The sequence below is a fragment of the Cyprinus carpio genome, chromosome A17 (genome assembly GCF_018340385.1).
Source record: "Cyprinus carpio isolate SPL01 chromosome A17, ASM1834038v1, whole genome shotgun sequence".
In the NCBI taxonomy this organism is placed as follows: Eukaryota; Metazoa; Chordata; class Actinopteri; order Cypriniformes; family Cyprinidae; genus Cyprinus; species Cyprinus carpio.
Window position 1 is genome coordinate 15,042,532 of NC_056588.1, and position 19,002 is coordinate 15,061,533.

Genomic DNA, 19,002 nt, shown 5'->3' on the forward strand with positions numbered 1-19,002 from the left:
TTTGCACCAAGGGTCTGAGAGTAACGCAAATTCAATTCTCTGTATGTATGTGCTGTACATGTGGAAGAATTGACAATAAAGCAGACTTGACTTGACTAACAATGTTGATCATACACAGCCACTGTTTAACTGATATAGGCTTATGTTTATTTTTTATTTTTCCTTTTTATTCGAAAGTAAATGTGTTTTGCACCTTTATAGATATTGTTAGTTGATCTATGGGTGATGGGCAAAGTAGACAAATATTGTAATCTATTAACTACACATAAAAACTCGTCATTTTACTTAAGTAGCTACCAGATATGGGTGTAATGCCATAAAATATATTTTTTTAATATGACTGACTTTGTATTTAATGTGAATTTAATAACAATATTGTAAGTTACTAATTAAAACACTTTCATTTTACAGAGAGCAAAGAACATTTAGCCTACATTATCAAATAACATTTTCATTCAGTCTAGCCAGAGTTCAGGCACTCTCAAGAACTCCCATTAAAATCACTGAGCTACAGTGTAAAATAAATATCTTATTTACATTTGTATGCACATCTGCACTTTGTTTCTGATGAGAGAATTCGCATTCAGTCAGCGAGCAAGTGAACAAAACACCGCGTTTCAGGGATGACTCATCTGAACGCCTCTGATTGGTCATTGCATTCATAAGCTCAACAGAATTGTGTGTGATTGGTTATAATGCGCAGCACTGTAAAAACGCCTATGTCTCTGGCTCTGTGACAGCCAGTGAACGCAGATTTGAATTTAGCAGCTGGTGATGAAGGTTCTAATCACGCCGGTGTGATTGTATCAAATATAAAATATATTATTCGGCTATTTTTTGTCTTTTGGAAGTTGCATTCAAAATCCACTTGTCTCAGAAATCTGAGGGGGCACGTGCCTCACTTTGAAGGGGCATGACGCCTCTGACTTATCCTAATGTTAAAGCAAGGTGCATTTCTTTTGTTCTGTGCTGTACTTGGTTAGAGCTTCAGAATAGCAAGTAAACAAAACACTAAATCAATCAAGCAAGCATATGCTGTTCTTTCAACATGATTTACGTGATCTAAGATTCATTTCTGACAGTAGCATTATTAGTGTGCATGGATGATCGGGACAGTCGTGTGTGCGTTTGAAGCAGCAACAACAAGGCTGATTTATCCCCAGAAGAATTCTGGTAATTATAAAACACAGAGATGACTCGCGTTAATTAACAATCCAATTACGCTTCCTTACATTTGTTTTTTCTTTTCACCCACATTGTAATCTTCCAATCTCTCCATCTCTTTCTCATTTAAATCATGTCATCTAGTAACGAGGTGTAATCAGTGTGACAATACACGGGCCAGCCAATTAAAATGCGTCAGTATTATTACTTCTCAGCTTCCGAAACCTCACTAACACCCACCCACCTCTGATTACATAAGCTTCGTGAGTTAGTATAAGCTTAGATAAGAGATAACGGTTGTCTGTGTGAGATGACCAACTAAACTGAACTCAAACAGGACTTTCCTCACCTCATTTCTCTTCCGCTCTCTCTCTCTTTCGCTTTCCAAACTCTCCCTCTCCTCCTTCATCCTTTATCTCTCCCTCTTTTCTTATCAAACATACAGGGTCTGCAGCGGCCGGTGAGGAACGTCGTTGGCGCGCGCGCTCCTGCCAACTGTCTGTGTGCTTGAGTATGTGAGTGTGCAGTGCGCGCACACATGAGCCTCTCTCGGTGATGTGAGAAATCAAGAGGGACACATCTCTTAAGCCTCCTTGTGGTGGGATTTCAATTTGATGCACTAAACGTAGCGCGCGTCTTCGCTCTCACACACTCTCCCTGCATGTGTGTGAGTGCGCGCGTGTGTGCACGTGAGCGTGTCCGCTCGCTGCAGCTCCGGTGTCGGGCAAGCCCTCTCACTGCTGCACTTCAGCCAATGTGGAACAACTCGTCTGCAGCCGGCCGCCTCACATGGCTCCTAAAGAAGCGGATATGCCCCAGTGCCACGGGAGACTGACGCCTTCACTGTCTTCCTCTCCTCCGCTAATGGTCCTCTCAGGGTGAGTGTGCCCTCCGTCCAGCCGTCCGTTTTCACATCAAGTGCTGGAGCTGGAAGGTCTGTTAGTGCACTGCAATGTGCTCATTCGTTGACATACGGCTGGTTGACGATTACTTACTGTACTGAGGCTGAGTGAGTGAGTGAGCTTGGTTTCAATTACACTTCATCTATGTCTGTGACACAGACTGGAATGTGATAATTCATTTCACTTTTTTCTGTCCTTTGGGAAGGCTGGAGCTTAGGGGGTTTGCCATTGCCGTGTTTTGAGCTATTTTATATAGTTGGTTCTGTCATTCAACAGTCTGATGTTTAGTCCAGGCTTTCTACAACCTGAAATATTGTGTTTAAAGCCATTTCACAATACTTCATGTGAAAGCTGCAAAAACAATATTTGTGGGTGTAAATGCAATTTGATGAACGTGGGATTGTGTCCTTCGTGGATGAGGGCTTTTTCTCCCACGCCTCAGCAGGCTCAGGCTCAGCACAATGTTTGCGATTTGAATGCTGTGATTTTTTCATATGCATAAGTTGCAAGGTTTTTAGTTAAAGTTCTGTATGGTTTATGGTGCAGACTTGTTTAAAACCTGTTAGTCACTATTATGGGGAGTTAAATAAGCATTTATTGGAAGCTATATTGTAGACGTGACAAAAAATCATTTAGAGAACTTTTATGTAAGGTATAAACCTGTCAGAAAAACATGAGAGGATGTGTATTTGAATGATGGGATCCCTGCCATATGATATTGTGCTACATTGTGTGTGTGTGTGTGTGTGTGTGTGTGTGAGAGAGAGAGAGAAAGAGAGATTTCCACTCTGTCACGGACCACCCTGTATGATGGAATGACACTTTCTATCGTCACTGTGATTCAGAATCTAATTTTCTTCAGATATGAACTTTTTGCCATTTGCACACAAGCCAGAATGGAAAAATCTCCAGCGTTTTACTTTTCACTTATTTCGAGTGAAATGTTTCCATCATTCTTTCATTATCTTTTCCTTGTGGGAAGATTAGATGCTCTTTTATTTAATACAGATTTACCTTTTGATTTCAGGAAACCAGGCTGAGTGAGGCATTACATCCTTCCATCTCATTTTAGTACCATTTTCGTCCACTGTATACCTCAGTCCTGTGGTCTTAGGCCTCTATTTGAACAAAGGATGAATGCGTTTAGTCACGCTCCCAAGAGTCTTTACTCTCTTTCCTTATATTTTTCTTCAGTTTTTGTTCACATCATGACTGATGATGGCCCATTGAAATTAGCTTTTGTGTTTAAATTCGGGAAATGTATGAATAAAGGAAAGATCATTAAAATGATAAATTATAATATTTCACTTGTTTTGCTCAGCACACCAAATCTCCATTATGATTTTCATGGCAACATGTAGAATATATTAAACACCCACCTTTCTTTTGCTTTCTTCCTTTAAACCCTTTCAGATGATGTCCACTCTAGTTGGACATATGTGTCAAAAACTGGGTAAATTTTTCCTTTTTTTTTTTTTTTTTTTTTTTTTTACAGTTTTAAAAAATTCTGCCCTATTTCCAGGTCATTAATCAAATAAGCACATTTTTGACTGATCATGTGAAAAAGTATTAAATTAAAAAAATACTAAATAGAAGCATTTTTGCATTCAGTTTTTGAATCCCACTGTATATCATGTTGAATAAAAATGATTCATGCACCAAAGGATTACATTTTTCTTCCTTTCTCCATCCACCACTTACTTACAGTGGTTTAATGACACCCCAGTGTACATCATAAATCCAAAAGGGGATTTCTCCATTTTCAGTCACTTAATACTTTAGCTTGTTAGTAGGATTAGCACCACATTTCTCGTAGCAGTCATTTGATCCTACTGTACTCCTTACATGGCTTGCTGATAAGTCTGTACACCAGTGTTACAAACTAGTGCACCTTCTCTGTACCATCCAGAGACCAAAGGCAATATGATGTTTAGTAAAGCCTGACCCAACACAGAGAGACAATGACCTATTCAATACCCTATTGAATTAACCAATCAAATGCATTTATGCGAGAGAGGAGATCAAAAAACAGCAGATAAAACATAATTTAGCCCAGTGGTTCCCAACCCTGGTCCTGCAGACACCCCAACACAGTACGTTTTGCATGTCTCCTAAATTAAACACACCTGATTCAGGTGATCATCTCATTAGTAGAGACTTCAAGACCTGAAATTGGTATGTCAGAGAAAGGAGACATGCAAAATGTGCAGTGTTGGGGTGCCTCCAGGACCAGTGTTGGGAACCACTGATTTAGCCCCAGCTATAGGTTGTTTTACTAAAGCTGATGATGGAGTGGAAGTTGTGGAAAAACAAGTAGACCGGGCACATGGAGCAGATAAAAACACAGTTTCATTGTCCACACAGATTTTAGGTTAGTTTGATTATTAACTTGATGGATGCAGCCTAAATTGCTTTTTTTGTATGTTTGAATAATCTAGATTCGCTTAAGAGTTGGGACATAACCCGGTAGAAATATGTCAATCGTTTTGTGCATCATGATGTAAGCTTATCATTTAAACGCGTTCTAAGCATCGTGGTTTAAAAACAAATTTAAAACCGTTTAGGGACATTAAGCAGCGGGGCAGAATGCGCGTTAAGACGGATACGTGTGACGCGCACCTGCTTATACAGCGCCTGACTAAACTTAAGTTATTTTTTGCACCTTGTACTTAAACGTTCAAATACACATAGTTATGTGTCTTTGCGAGTATCCTTCGTAAACAGTCATTTGTGTCTTAAATGAACAATAATAGTTAAAAGATAAAACTTGTGTATAGTAGTCGGCTACATCCTGGCATTATGATGATTTCTTGAAGGGATAGTCCACCCAAAAATTAAAATACTGTCATTTACTCAGCCTCAAGTTGTTCTAAACCTGTATGAATGTATTTGTTCTCCTCAACATACAAGAAGATATTTTGAAGAATGTTCGTAACCAGAAAGTTTCTGGTCCCCATTGGCTCCAACAGCGTATGTTATTTATTTATTTATTATATTTTTATTTTTTCATACTGTGCAAGTCATTGAGGCCCTGAAACTGGTTGGTTACCAGTATTGTTCCAAATAAATTATTTTGCATTTAACAGCTGAAGGAAACTTATGCAGGTTTAGAACAACAACAGAATTACATTTTTTCCATAACTATTCCATATGGTAACTATGAAGTAGCCCAATAGATGCTGTTGCCATTTGTATCAATAATGTAAATCAAACATTAGGTTAACACTTGATCAATGAGGTTAATATTAGTTAACTACTTTAGTTAACATGAACTAAGCATGAACAACAGTTCTACTGCATTTATTAATGCAACATTAATGTTATTAGTACAACATTTATTAATGCATTATTAAAATCAAAAGCTGTACTTGTTAACATTAGTTAATGCACTGTGATTTAACATGAACTAACAATGAACGACTGTATTTTCATTAACTATCATTATCAAATATGAATAAATATAGTTATAAATGTATTGTTCATTGTTTGTTCATGTTAGTTAAAACATTAACTAATGGAACCTTATTTTAAAGTGTTACCAACATCTGAAAGAAAATCAATCACTGTCCTTGACTGAATCACTTTTGTAAAATAAATAAGAATGAATGTATATTGAATTTATACAGTGAAGATTATTCAGTCTATTTGTATGTTTAGGACAAGTAGGTCGATTTCTCATGTATCTTTGTTCTTTTGTAATTTGTGACTGTTTACTTGTCTTCAGTAAGCTTGTTTTTACTTAGGCTAGTATTATTTTTTTTTGTGATATGAAATTGGTAAAAAGAATTATAAAATTTCAGTGCATCAAAAATTTTGAAAGGATAAAAATCCTTTTTAAAGCTAAATATATCATTATTGTTATGGGGGGCCCTGCAGTAAGTCATAGCCCCGGGGCCCAGTGAGGTCTTAATGCAGCCCTGCCCACATATATACATATATAAACTAATATATTTACAAAAAATATAAATTTACTGATAACCTACATTTAGTCCCAGGCAAACTAGCCCGTACAGATTGACAGCTTAATTTAGACTGGGTTTGCCAACTTGTTACTTGCAGCGTTGCAGCTCAAGTAGTTTTTTTTTTTTTTTTTTTTTTTTTTACAATTAAATTTTACTTTTTTTATTTAACATTTATGCTGGCCTCCTGAGCTTCAACATTTATGAAGGTTAAACATCTCCTTTTCACTGAAGTGTCATGCCTAATTTGTAAGCTGTTTGTGGAAAGTAGCATATATGCTAGACAGCAGTGTGAGGACTTTGGCCTCCCAGCGTGCAACCTTCCAGTGACTCATAACTTTTGACTGTACCGCAGTGTCAGTGCTTTCGGGATTCAGACTGTGCAGCAGTCATGTGGTGACAATGGAAGGCAAAGGCAGCTCGTGAAAATCTTTAGATTGTTTTTCACATTGAGGTTTGGTGCTACAAGCAGGGCTCAATGCCCTTTGCAGAATAAAATACAGAGATTACAGCTCTCCCAATGTTAATGACTGTTTGCACCACATGCAGCTTGGGATATGTTTATGATAAAAGGAGGAGGGGGAGAGGATAAAAAGGGAAACATTGGACTGGCTGGGGATATTGTGTTATACTGTGTGCTTTTGTAAAATGCAATGTGTTTATAAATTGCAAACGCACCAATGTTTTCCAAAGGAGACAGGTTTACAGGTTCTTTTCCAGGGACTGAAGTTAATGATTCATTTTTGTGTTATTTTTTAATGCTGAATTGTTTGAATATGTCAAAGGTAAGATCTGACAAACCAATACAGAGACAGGTCAGCCTTCATTTTTAATGTGAAACCCAATGCTAATCAACAGTAGTATGTCAAATTGTGACGTCTGTGACATTTCGAACAATACTGGATTACAAAGTAGTCAACACTTTTTCAGAGGGAAGTAATGAAATATGTCAGTTTAGTGTGTTATCAAAAGAGCAGCAGACAGGGACAGCTCAAGACCTTAGCATGATGTAGAAGGACAGTCAGTCAGGTGCTGTTTTATCTTTGGCAGAGGCAGTATTGCACCTATCCGCTCTCTCTTGAATCTTCCATAGACTTCTTGGTGGTTTGAAAGCTTGCTGGGAGTTGGTTGATTGCTTCACTCACAGTTTTTTCAAAGGCGCTATCATAAAAATAAAAAGGAAGACAGAAAATCAAGCCATCAAATCAGCTCAGTTCAATCTGATGGTTTGAACCAGACATGATATTAGGAATACCAAAAATATGCCTGCATTCTCCACCATTATACATTCACAACACATTTAGCAGTCTGATAGAATGAATTGTGGCTAGAAAACCATTATAACAAAACACAACCATTGTATAATATACATTATATTTTAATACATAACATTTAGTTTCACATTGTATTTTAAAGGCTGAGCCTATAACTCCATACAAGCCTTGATTTTCTATATGACACATATTTTATAGACAAATGCTCCATGTTGTCTTTAAGCATTACCACAATTCCCCTGCTAAATGTTACAGTGCATTACATAACATGAATAATATTTGTAGGTTTTACACAAAAGCTGAGTACGATAGCATGCAATAAAGCTCCCGATGCACGCACAACAATAAAACCAGCTAGTGCTGTTATATCACTGTGATGTAAAAGGAATACTAATTATATCTCTGTGGTATAAAAGTCATATCAGCTCACAAATCCACAGCCAATCCTATTATCCCCCCAAAATCGTGAGATTAGGACAGATTTTTGATATGAAGTCCCTAGTGGAACTGACCCCTAAATCTGCGGTCTCCTTCAATGCAGAATATCAGGTTGTGCTCCAAGTTAATAGGATTTAAAAAACTGAAGCTGGTATAAATGAAATCTGAAACATAAAGAAATATCTGAGAATATGATGGCATTGAATAGGGATGTAAAATGATGTTTTGAACAACACATTGTTTGGGACTTTGTCTCCCTTGCCAAAGGAAAAGCAATGAAAGCTTTACAGTGCATATCTACAGTACCTGCTGCTGGCGATAGCCATCCATAGACACAGCTGGACGAGAATGTGGGTTAAATTAATAAATAAATGTGTTGAGAAGCGTATTAAAAATGCACCTAGCTATAGAGTTAAAGTCTGCTTCTTTTTCACAGCCGTTTTCAATAGGAGCAGTGGGCCTGTTTGAAATGACATGCTGCTAAAGTGCATGAGGAGAGTTAAGAGGATTACTTTTGCAATTTTAGATTCAATGCATTACTCGTAATCCTGGGGTTTGACGGTGGCCAAACTGTCAGGGTCGAAGGGGGACCTCTGTGTGTGTGCCTGAAACAGAGAGAGAGTGAGAAGAGGCATTTGGTTTACAGGATAAAAACACCCAAAAATGAAAAGTTTGAAGAATTGTATTGGTCGCTCTTTTACAATCACAAAGCAAATGGTAACCAAGCCCTTTAACCCTTTTACACTATTTATCCTCTAAAAGGAATGTAAAAAACACCATAAAAGTGCTCTACACAACTTTTACACAATATAATCACCCTTTCTTAAGTCATACGATAGCTTTGCGTGACAGTTAGACTGATATTTAAGATTTTCACTGTTCATTTTCTCTTCAACATGTTGAATGATGTCAGTAAGTTGAACTTAAGAATCAAATCAGTCTAGTTTGTGAATGAATCAATTAATCTGCTTTTGTGAACTGATTCAACCAAAATGATTTAAAATAATAATTATTTCCTAAATTGGATATCATTACTCGAATTTACACATGTCCATACGGACTACTTTTATGATAATTTGATGGTGCTTTTGGGCTTTTTCATTCATTGTAATTGCCTGGAAAGAACAACCAGAGTGAGGGTGAGTAAATTATAAGACATTGTTCATTTTCAGGTGAACTAGCCCTTTAAAAGTCCAGTCTCTATCTGTATAATTTCAAGGTATTTTTGCCGAGTGCCCTTTGGGAGGGGAATTATTCACTGCAAATTATTGATGATGACAGTAATGATGACAATAATTGCTATCATCAAGAAATGCTATTACAGCATAGGAGTGTTGCTGGGCTTCTGGTACTGACCATTAATACCCTTCACAAGAATAAACAGAATTAGTTGCACAAGTGTCCACTTTTACAGTTTTAATAATTGCCTTTACACGGCTTTGAATGCCTTCCAAGGACATTGCAAAAACATTTCCTTTTATACCACAGTGAGTAGTCACAAATGACCCAAAGATTGTTTTCAATCCTAATCGTGATTCTGTTGGCATTTACGAGACACGCAGGTGAGCCACTACCATGTGGATTTAATTAAATTACAGAATCAATGAATCAATCAGCCACTGCCATCTGTTTAAGGACAGATGGTGCTATAAATCAGAGGTGGTGGGAGTGCAGATGCTATGAGAGATCTCAAGATTTTGGCATGTGCAAGACAGTACAATTCTGACAAGTGATTGTAGGAAGCGTTCATCTGAAAAAGCACAAAATACATAGTGTTACAAAAACCTTTTTTGGCCCTGTACCAAATGGCACCTGCATCACTTCTCTCGGCTTGCCACATGGCCTGCTGAGTAATAGTCCAGCACGAAGTCCAAACCTCTGCAGGCTCTACAAAAGTCCATCGAGGAGCATGTGACCTCTAAACAGACAAATGGCTTCACAGACATGCACAAAACTACTGATGCCAAACCAGGAATGTTTGCTTTTTGAATTCACTAGATATTTAGCATTGTCATTCATATTTTAAAATATACATTATAGTGTAACAGTCTTGGTATTAATTTTAGTAATAACATTTGTGTTAATTTGAAATATCTTTTATTTTTATATTTTAAATTTTAGTTTATTTTTGTAATTTTGTCTTTTTTATATAGATTTTAACTATTACTATTTAGGTTTAATTTATTTTTTATCTCAGTTACCAAAAATGAACAAAATGTTTTTAATAGTTTTAGTTTTTTATTAACGATAGTAACCCTGTTACATAATGCTAAACTTTTAAACTAAAAAAAAAAAAAAAATACTGTGGATTGAAAAATCCAGACTTTCCAAGTAGCTTCCTTTCAGACTGAAGCAGACTGGGGTTCATTTAAGCCTAGTTGCGGAATTACTGCCATGATAAACTATTCTGCAGCCTGGCTAAAAGTCCCTGCCATATTATCTCTAAAAATTGACAAATCACCGGGCTCATTATATTGAGATGCTGATTGAATCGTTAGAGGGGGCAGTTCAATGACTCAAGGAGGATGAGTGTTATCTCTGTCGAGTCAGATAAATTTACGGAGTGAAAATCAGACACTGAAAGACACTGCTGCTGCCTGACAGATGACAAGGTGTCCATTTGTATTCTTCCCTGTTACTGAGCCTGTCCGACATTGCAATGACTAATAGTAAATGATGGACCACAGCTGAGTGAAATGAATATGATACAGAATGAAAACTGTCTTGGCACTATATTTATCTACAGGCTGAAACATTTATTTTACATTGTATAGCCTGTCCATTGCATGTTACAAATTGTGTGAACATGGCATTTATTTGCCCAACAAAATAAATCCTTAAACTTGAGCAGTAATTTCAACCATAATTAGTGGTGCTTTGCTATTATTGCTCATATGTGGTGTTTGAACAAACTCGTAATCCTTAATATTAAACTAATAGGACATTAGGGTTTGGGCTGGGACAATGTCATCGTCCATCGCCGATGGCTTACAGACTTCAAGATGTTGAACCGGCATCGTGAATCCCCCCCTCCCCCCTCCCACCCCGCAACCCACAAAAAAACATCTTAATTAATCACACTGTATCACCCAGTCCAATGCATGCTTTCAATTTCCATGCAGTTACTACAAATATTTATTTATTTATTTTCTGATTAGGTAATAACATAATGAAGTTGCTCCCGATCACAATACAAATTACATTCAAAACAGTTCAATGAACACAATTTAAACAGGAAAGATTCTGTGCAAAAATGGAAAGTGAATTATAGGCTATTAGATGTTTTACATGAACTGTAAACAAAGCATACAAAAACAGCAACACAATTCAAAATTATTTAAATGAAATTAGATTAAATAGGCTACACCAAATATGCCTTCTTCATGGTTTTACCATGGCAGACAGTGGTTAGAACAAAAAAACTAGTTTAAATATCAAGGCTTCTGGCAAGAAATAATATATAAACACTTTTCTGGCTTTAATAAACTGTGAAGTGGAGTAACAGCAATACCTGCTGTGATGAATACATGCTCAGCCGGAGCACTGGTAGCACATATGCACAAATATTTACGTGTGATATTGGCCATGAGAGGGAACCATCCTTGGTTAGCTTTCCACCAAGTTAGTGAGACCATCAATAGACATTTCCTGTAGGTACATCGACATCTGTGCTTCACCTTTTTGATCAGCAGTGAGCATGGCTGCTGTACTGCTCTTTTCCCAAGAAGGCTGCCCGATAAACCCTTTTCTCCTTAGGTGAGGTGCCAGCACTGATTCCTCTTCCACTTCTCTCACTTGTGTGGGACTGGACTTGCGGGTGTTGCTGCTGCCGCCATCTCTGCTACCAGTTCAGTTTTTGTAACACTTAGCTCGGGTAGCTTTATGTGATCTCATCTGTATCTTGGGTCAAGCAAGGTTGCTTTGCAAATCATCCTCTGGGTGGCATCTTGGCCATTTTTGCCTTCCATCTGCTTCCATGACGCACTTCAGGTCGCCTGTGAGTTTGGCATCCTGCTCTGACTTCATCTTCCAGGTGTGCTAACATGTGCTGAAGTGAGGAAACAGTTACGTAGTTTTCTCCAGAGAGAATATCTGTAAACATATAAGCTGCGGGAGCAAACACCTGTTTAATGAATTGCACCTGTTCTAGGATTCTCTCCACCATTTGCTGCCCATCATGTTCTGTGAGAAAAACAAATTCATCTAACTTTTAAGTAATTATAGTAGCTATTCAGCCAACTTCTAAATAACTATACTGTATAGGCTATATCTGTCCTGGAAAACATGAGCTTATTCATGTGATCCAGTTGGTCTGCCATTTTATTTCAAATGTAACTCCAGGTTGTAGGATTTAGTATTTATTGTATACGTAGGGTTATACTTCAATTTTTTCCTTTCAAAGTTTAATGGCACAGCTTTCAAATATTTAGTAGTGAGCAAGCTGTAACCTAGTGGCCATTTACGCCAAGTTAAATAACATGTACGCTTGTGATGCACTGAATATCACTTTGAGTAGTGCATATATTTGACATGGGCTATCAAGAAACCAAACATAACACCTTAGCAACCACCTAGAAATGCCCCAGAAGCCATCAAGAACGCCATAGCAACTATGCAGCAATGCATCAAAACCACTTAGAACACCTTTGCAACCATATAGCATTGCTCTGGCAACAACTCACCCAAGCACTGTCAGTGAGTTTTGCACAACCATAGTTGAAATGGAAAGCAAATTGGCAAATTATTCACGGTCCACTGACTGGTAAAGCAGCATTTTTTTTTAGCATGCACACACCATCCATTAGATTTCTCTGTATATTAACAACTAATCCAAACTGCGAAAAAGTGTCAGTAGCGAAAATTCTTATGAATCATTCTTATGCACTTGTACACACATCTTTGATTGCTGATGTTTACACCATTTTGTTCCTCTTAATTTTGGCGTTGTGTGTATGTATTTGCCATCAAGTGTTGAGTTGTATTTCATATCTGATGACTCAAAGGCCCTGTTCTGTCTCTTTCGCAGTCTGTGCTTCAGCCCCCATCTCCCATGTACTGGGAGCCCCATTAGAGAGATGAAGCCTTAGTGTAATGAGAGAGCATGAATGCAGGTCAACCTGTGTCAGCTGTGACTTCCACTGCTAAACAAAACACGCGCACACAAAAAACCCCAAGCTTTGACTGCCAGGATGTTGTGCGCTGAGGAAAAGACAAAACTAGGCCATCTGTGCTTGAGCTGCAATCACTGCCATTTTATTACCTAAACTCACTAGTTCAGTCTTATGCGCCCTCCAGAAGTTTGCGCTCTGCAAGTGAACGACGTCTTGTGGTGCCATCCCAAAGAAGTTCAAAATCACTCTCACGGACTTTTTCCTGGACTACGCCCAGCTGGTGGAATGACCTCCCAATCTCAATTCGAACAGCTGAGTCTTTACTCATTTTTAAAAAAACATCTAAAGACTCATCTTTTTTGCCTGCACTTAACCAACTAATACTAGTACTTACCTTTTCTTTTTCTTGTCTATCATAATAAAAAAAAAAAAAAAAAAAAAAAAAAAAAAAAAACCCTGGCTACGTGTTCTGTACTAGACTAACTGAGACTTGTCATAGCACTTGTATACCGTTGTTGTTCTCTCGTTGATCTGATTGTTTCTACTGTTCTCATTTGTAAGTCGCTTTGGATAAAAGCGTCTGCTAAATGATTAAATGTAAAATGTAAATGTAAATGTATTAACTGTACATGTTCTCGCTGTCCCTCATTCTTTCTCCCCTCTCTCTCTCGCTCTCTCCCGCAGGAGTTATGGTCAGTAAGGAGGCAGGCTGCTGCACTCTGTCAAGCTCAGAGTCTGACTCGGAGTCCGGCGGTCCTTTGCTGGAGCGGAGCGGAGCAGACGTGGTACGCAAGCGAAACAAAGCCCTGCAGGTGCATTTTAAAGACATCTGCGAGGCGCAGAATGAGGCTGCCCACCGAGGTGCCAGAGACCGCTCTGTTTCCTGCAAGGTCATTCACCAGAGGTACATGACAATGCCGGCGCGCCGCTCCATCCCGAATGTCACCAAGAGCACGGGTGTGCAAACCTCGCCCGACTTGAAAAAGCGTTACCAGACTTTCCCCTTCGAGCGCAAAAAGGGAAACATAATCAAACACACCGCTCTAGTGGAGAACTACCCAGATCAAAACAATGGCATTTTGAGTGATGTGAAGGGTGGGGAATGTGGGACAAGGTGCGACGGAAGGGTGCAACAGACCCGAGTGTTGCTCCACACTACACCACAGTGCAGTGACGCTAAGGACTTGTGTGTTGGGCCAGACTGTTCGGATGGGAAACTCTGCCCTGATCCGTCAGACATGGTTTTAGATCAGTCAGACTCAAGGAGAGACACTAACGTCCCAGGGAGTGGGGCCAAGCACAAAGGATTACCCAGTGAAAGCAGGGCAGGGGCAGGCCAGCAGCCCAACTGTGCCTCCTCAACCAAGCTGACTCAACCTCTGCAGGTCAGGGGTGACTGTTCAAAGATTTCTGGCCCTATTGCATGGACATCCTTGACACAAGTGGAATGCCCAGAGAGTCCCTCAGGGAGCTGTAAACGCAAAAAAGACACGGTGCAGCTTAACGGATTGCAGGCGCAGTCTCAAGCTTTGCATCATTCAGAGAGTTGCGCTTCCCAGGCCCACATACAGGCCCACTGTCACAGTAGCCAAAACTTGGGCACCGCAGAGACCCGGCAGGGCACACAGGGGCATCTGATTGCTCTCCCTGGGGCTGATGGGAATGTGAAAGACAGGCTTCAAGCCATGGAGTCTCTGATCAACTCCAGTCAAGAAACCATCAAAGTGCTGCTGGGGGTCATTCAGGAGCTAGAAAGAGGAGAAGCACAGCGAGAGGGGTGAGTCATAGTCTTTATGTAACACATTTTCTATTCATCAACTGTATTTGTGCAGTTTTTGTGTTTTGGGCTTGTTTTCTCAATGTAAGAAAGAAAAGATAATACAAAAAAAAAAATACTGGAGTTCTAAGGCTATTGAACCTGTTTTTCATCAGAGTTTAGAGAATCTGCTACACATCTGTCACGCTGGATCAAAAGTGTAACCGTATCTAGGGATGCACCAGTTTTAATTTTATATTGATACAATTTTTTTTAATATTTATAAATATTGTATATTATTTTCTCTAAAATAAAAATAATATGCTAAAAACTACAATTGAATTTAGTTATCACAACATTATAATGTACAATTTGAAAAATGGATATTCATTTAGCAATAAAGATTACATTTAGACACGTTACTTAAATAATGAAAATGATCTGGCACAATTAAACATACAATATCAACTTGTATCTAATATATGCAGTAATTCTAATATTGGCCCATAACCAGTGTGGTACTGATTTACTGTGCATATCTAACTGTAAACAAAGCAACAACTCAGGTACAGTAAAAAAAAAGAAAAAACCTTCATGGTGTAATGGAAGTATCAGCAGATCTTTTCTTCCATACTGTGATATACATCCTAATTGAACAGATTATTGAAAAAGGAAAAACTGTAGGATTGTGGATTTTTTTTTCTTCATCTGTTGTTGATTGGATGTTGATTTGGGGAGCAGATTGAATTATTGGAGAAGTACAACAAATGTCACCAGAGAGAAGTCTGACATTTCACCAGAAGATTAAGCTTTTTGATTATCATCTTGATTTGACATTTCAATTAAACATTATGATGAAAAAAAGGAATGTATGCATGGATAAATTATTCACAGTAAGATCAATACGATTGCTTTTCATCGTGAGCATTTGAATAGTTTTGAAAATTATCCAAAAATGGCTCAGTCATAATAGTGACACAAGATAACCATAGAGAATACAAGCAGCGTCTTTCCTTACCCAAATCATTAAATAAACCTTGACAAGTGTATGATTTTAATCAAACTATCACCTGCTTACCTGAATGTAGAACATCCGGAGGAACACTAACATTTTCTCTGAGATTAATGAAATGTAACACAATTTTATTTATAGTTTCATTTCTTTGAAGTGTTGATAATAACTAATGTCCTTTATAGTGAATGTGTTGTAGAAACATTAGAAACAGTTCTGTTCACTTACTCTAATGTAACTTGTAATCGCTTTCAAATGACGCTTTTCTGTTGATTGTGAAGCATTTGCTTCCATTTGCAGTCTCTGCAGTTTTTAATCACATTACTGTGATGTTTAACACTTTTAAAGGAAAATGCATTGTCAAAATTCATTTCAACCCACTTAAAGATAATATCCAATCAACTGTTAACACTTTATGAGCACATTTAATTGGCAATCATATGTTCACATAAATCTTCAGCTCTTTTCCTATGAGATATTGTAGAGCTGGTCTGTGTTAGCAACAGTAAACAAGGGGGCGGGGTTTAGTGAACTGTCAATTCATTGCATGTAGTAGTCACTCTTCAAAGATAGAGGAATAATGTTTGTTTGCGAAATGTGCTGGAGCTACTCTTCTGTTGCACAATACTTCATTTAGCAGGTAAGGTCACTCATAAACAATAAAGCACTTCTAAAATGATCTGTCATACCTGATTTATGAATGAAAGGCAGGTGTGAAGTCAGCAGGGAATATGTATTCAACTCAGCAGCTCGAATATTTTAATTTCACTGCGTTTATGGTGTTAGTGTCGAACAGGTTTAAGGTCAAACAGGTCCATTTATAACAACTGTTTAAAGCTTTTAAATGCACTTCAGCTCCATTTCCATGTCAGCATATATGGTGAGTGGCAGAAATTCAGGGTTATATGGGTTGTGGTGACTGTTGAAATTGGAACCTGGGAAGCAAATGAGGTGAAAAGCTGCTTCGGTGCCTGTTGAAACCCTGTTGAAAGCCACAAGAGGACATTTCAATGTCAGATGTCATCCTGCATTCACTAATACCCAATGCTCCACAAACACAGAGCCAGCCTCACTTTCTCTCTGCCGCCTGATGAGAGGAAAGAACTCGATACAATCAATGCTCCTCATGTTTAATAATGCCCCTCCATTAAGTGGACGTCTCTTCTGGTTGGGATGTTGGAAGCTTAGAAGTGCTTGCCTCAGCTGTTGGCCAGACTGGATGTGACTGTTTATTTAGTACAGGTCGATGAGAGGGGGTTCTGGAGATATTAGCATCTCTTGATCAATGATAGACATTACTGTACAAAGGTTTGAGGTCAGTAAAACTTTTTTTTGATAGAAATTAATTATTTTATTCAGCAAAGATGCATTAAATTGTGTCACAAAAGTGACAGAAAAGACATTAATAACTTTACAAAGGATTTCTTTTTCAAATAAATGCAGTTTGTTTGAGACTTATATTCATTAAAGAATCTTAAAAATGTATCAAAGCTTCCAAAAATGTTAAACACCAAAACTGTTTTAAACATTGATAATATTAAGAAATGTTTCTTAAACACCAAATCAGCATATTAGAATGAATTCTGAAGGATCATGGCTGCTGAAAAGTTATGTTTGCCATTGCAGGAATACATGACATTTTAAAATATATTAAAATAGAAATCAGTAATATTTATTTGTAATAATATTTTACGTCAAAATTATTTTGTTGTATTTTTGATCAAATAAATTCAGCCTATGTGAACAAAAGAGTCTAATAGGATGCATTATCATATCTTAAGTATTCTGATACCACAAACATGATAGGTGTTGAAATGTAAAACCCATTCAGCACTTATGTTGTGAGAATATTGAGATCATGTTGTGAGGGCATAAAGTGTCATTATACCCTAAACTATAGTACCATTCATCCATTCACTCACTCAGAAAACCTTTACAGAACATCCCAGGAATAAACTAGAGATTTCTGCTTCATTTTTTTCAGAACATTATATTCATTATTTTTTTAAATAAACTTAAATTTGTCTGAAGCCTCAAAAGCAATTTCAACTGATAAATAATAATAATAATAATAACAATAATAACACAATAATAAAAAATAAGGTTTGAATCCTCTCTGGGTACCTTGTGCTTATTGTACAGTAAGTGATCTGACAATAACATATGACCATGGATAATTTCTTTTAAATTACTCTTTGAAACTATTCAAACACAGAGATCCTCACACACAGAGATAGAGTGACATAAAACCAAAAGTTCTTGAAAATTACAGCAGTTTCTAAGGTAAGATTGGTCAATAATATTTTTATTGCTGGGCTCAGCGAGTTGTCATTTATGATCCATTTCAAAAAGGTAGCCTCTTTACGTCTACCATATTATTGCCCATTTAGTATGGCAGGGATCTTGTAAACAGCAGATGGCTGATTGTGTGTATAGAGTATCTCACCCCAAAATCCCCTGAAATTAGTCAAATTGGCACCACAGAACTGGTCTAAAACCCACAGTCTCCTTTAGGCATTGCTGTGGGCAGGTAATGGCCCTCAAGCCTAACTCACCTCTAAGGAGCGCTGGACTTCTTTCTAATCCCAAAACAGGAGTGAGAAAAGCAGGCCGTATTTTCAGAGCACAAAACCACTACTCAAACAGCCTCAATTAGCAGCGCCTCATCAGGCAGCCCTTTCATCTGCCGAAGGAGAAAGTGTGTCTGTTTTGTGTGTATGTGTAGCTCCCATCTTCCACAATGAGTGTGGGCCCTATTATTAGAGGCAGGACCGTGCCTGCACTCCCACATGCTAGGTGTCATCAGAGCAGCTGAGCTCAGAACCCATGAGTGGCTCAGTGTGGGCATATGAAAGCCCAGCCAGTCTCCCTGGGTTAACCCAGCCAGAGCCAAGGGTTTGATGTTCCTCTCTGTCTGAGTGCAGCGCTTTTAGTGCAAACAAAGCGTCTGCATGCTGCTGACAGCCAGGGTGGGCAGAGCTTAAAATGCCAAGCACTCATGAGCCCTGGCATGGATGTATCTGGAACACCAGGGTAGAGCCTTCAGGTGTTAAGCCAGCTTTTAGTGCTGATAGAGTCATGCTGAGCCTGAAAATTTAGCCAGTTATTTAGCTTTCACTGGTCATAGTTTGCATTAGGAAAATACTACAGGACTGCACCATATTATCTTTGCACTGAGTCATCAAAACAGATATAACAGTTTTTAATATATATATAGGCTATATTACATTTATGTGTGGGAAACTGAAGACTGGAGTAATGACATCTAAAAATCCAGCTTTGCCATCACAGGAATTAATTACACTTTATTTTAGATATTGTGTATAGATAAAAGTTATTTTAAATTTGAACTATATTTCACAGTATTTCAGTTTTATTGCTGCATT

General features: G+C 38.1%; 1 protein-coding gene across 2 annotated transcripts in view; it reads left to right on the forward strand.

The window, feature by feature from the left end:
* Positions 1–1,274: 1,274 nt before the first annotated feature.
* LOC109107710 (inhibitory synaptic factor 2A-like) overlaps positions 1,275–19,002 on the forward strand; it is a 37,602-nt gene continuing 19,874 nt past the window's right edge. Inside the window, exons 1-2 of one of the 2 annotated variants that reach the window (XM_042774634.1) lie at positions 1,275–2,042; positions 13,533–14,625. In XM_042774634.1, the coding sequence (XP_042630568.1) occupies positions 13,538–14,625 (1,088 nt within the window). In that variant the 5' untranslated portion in view covers positions 1,275–2,042; positions 13,533–13,537. Of the gene's footprint in view, positions 2,043–4,288; positions 4,438–13,532; positions 14,626–19,002 lie in introns of those variants that run through there. The other variant, XM_042774635.1, reaches the window with a different exon arrangement.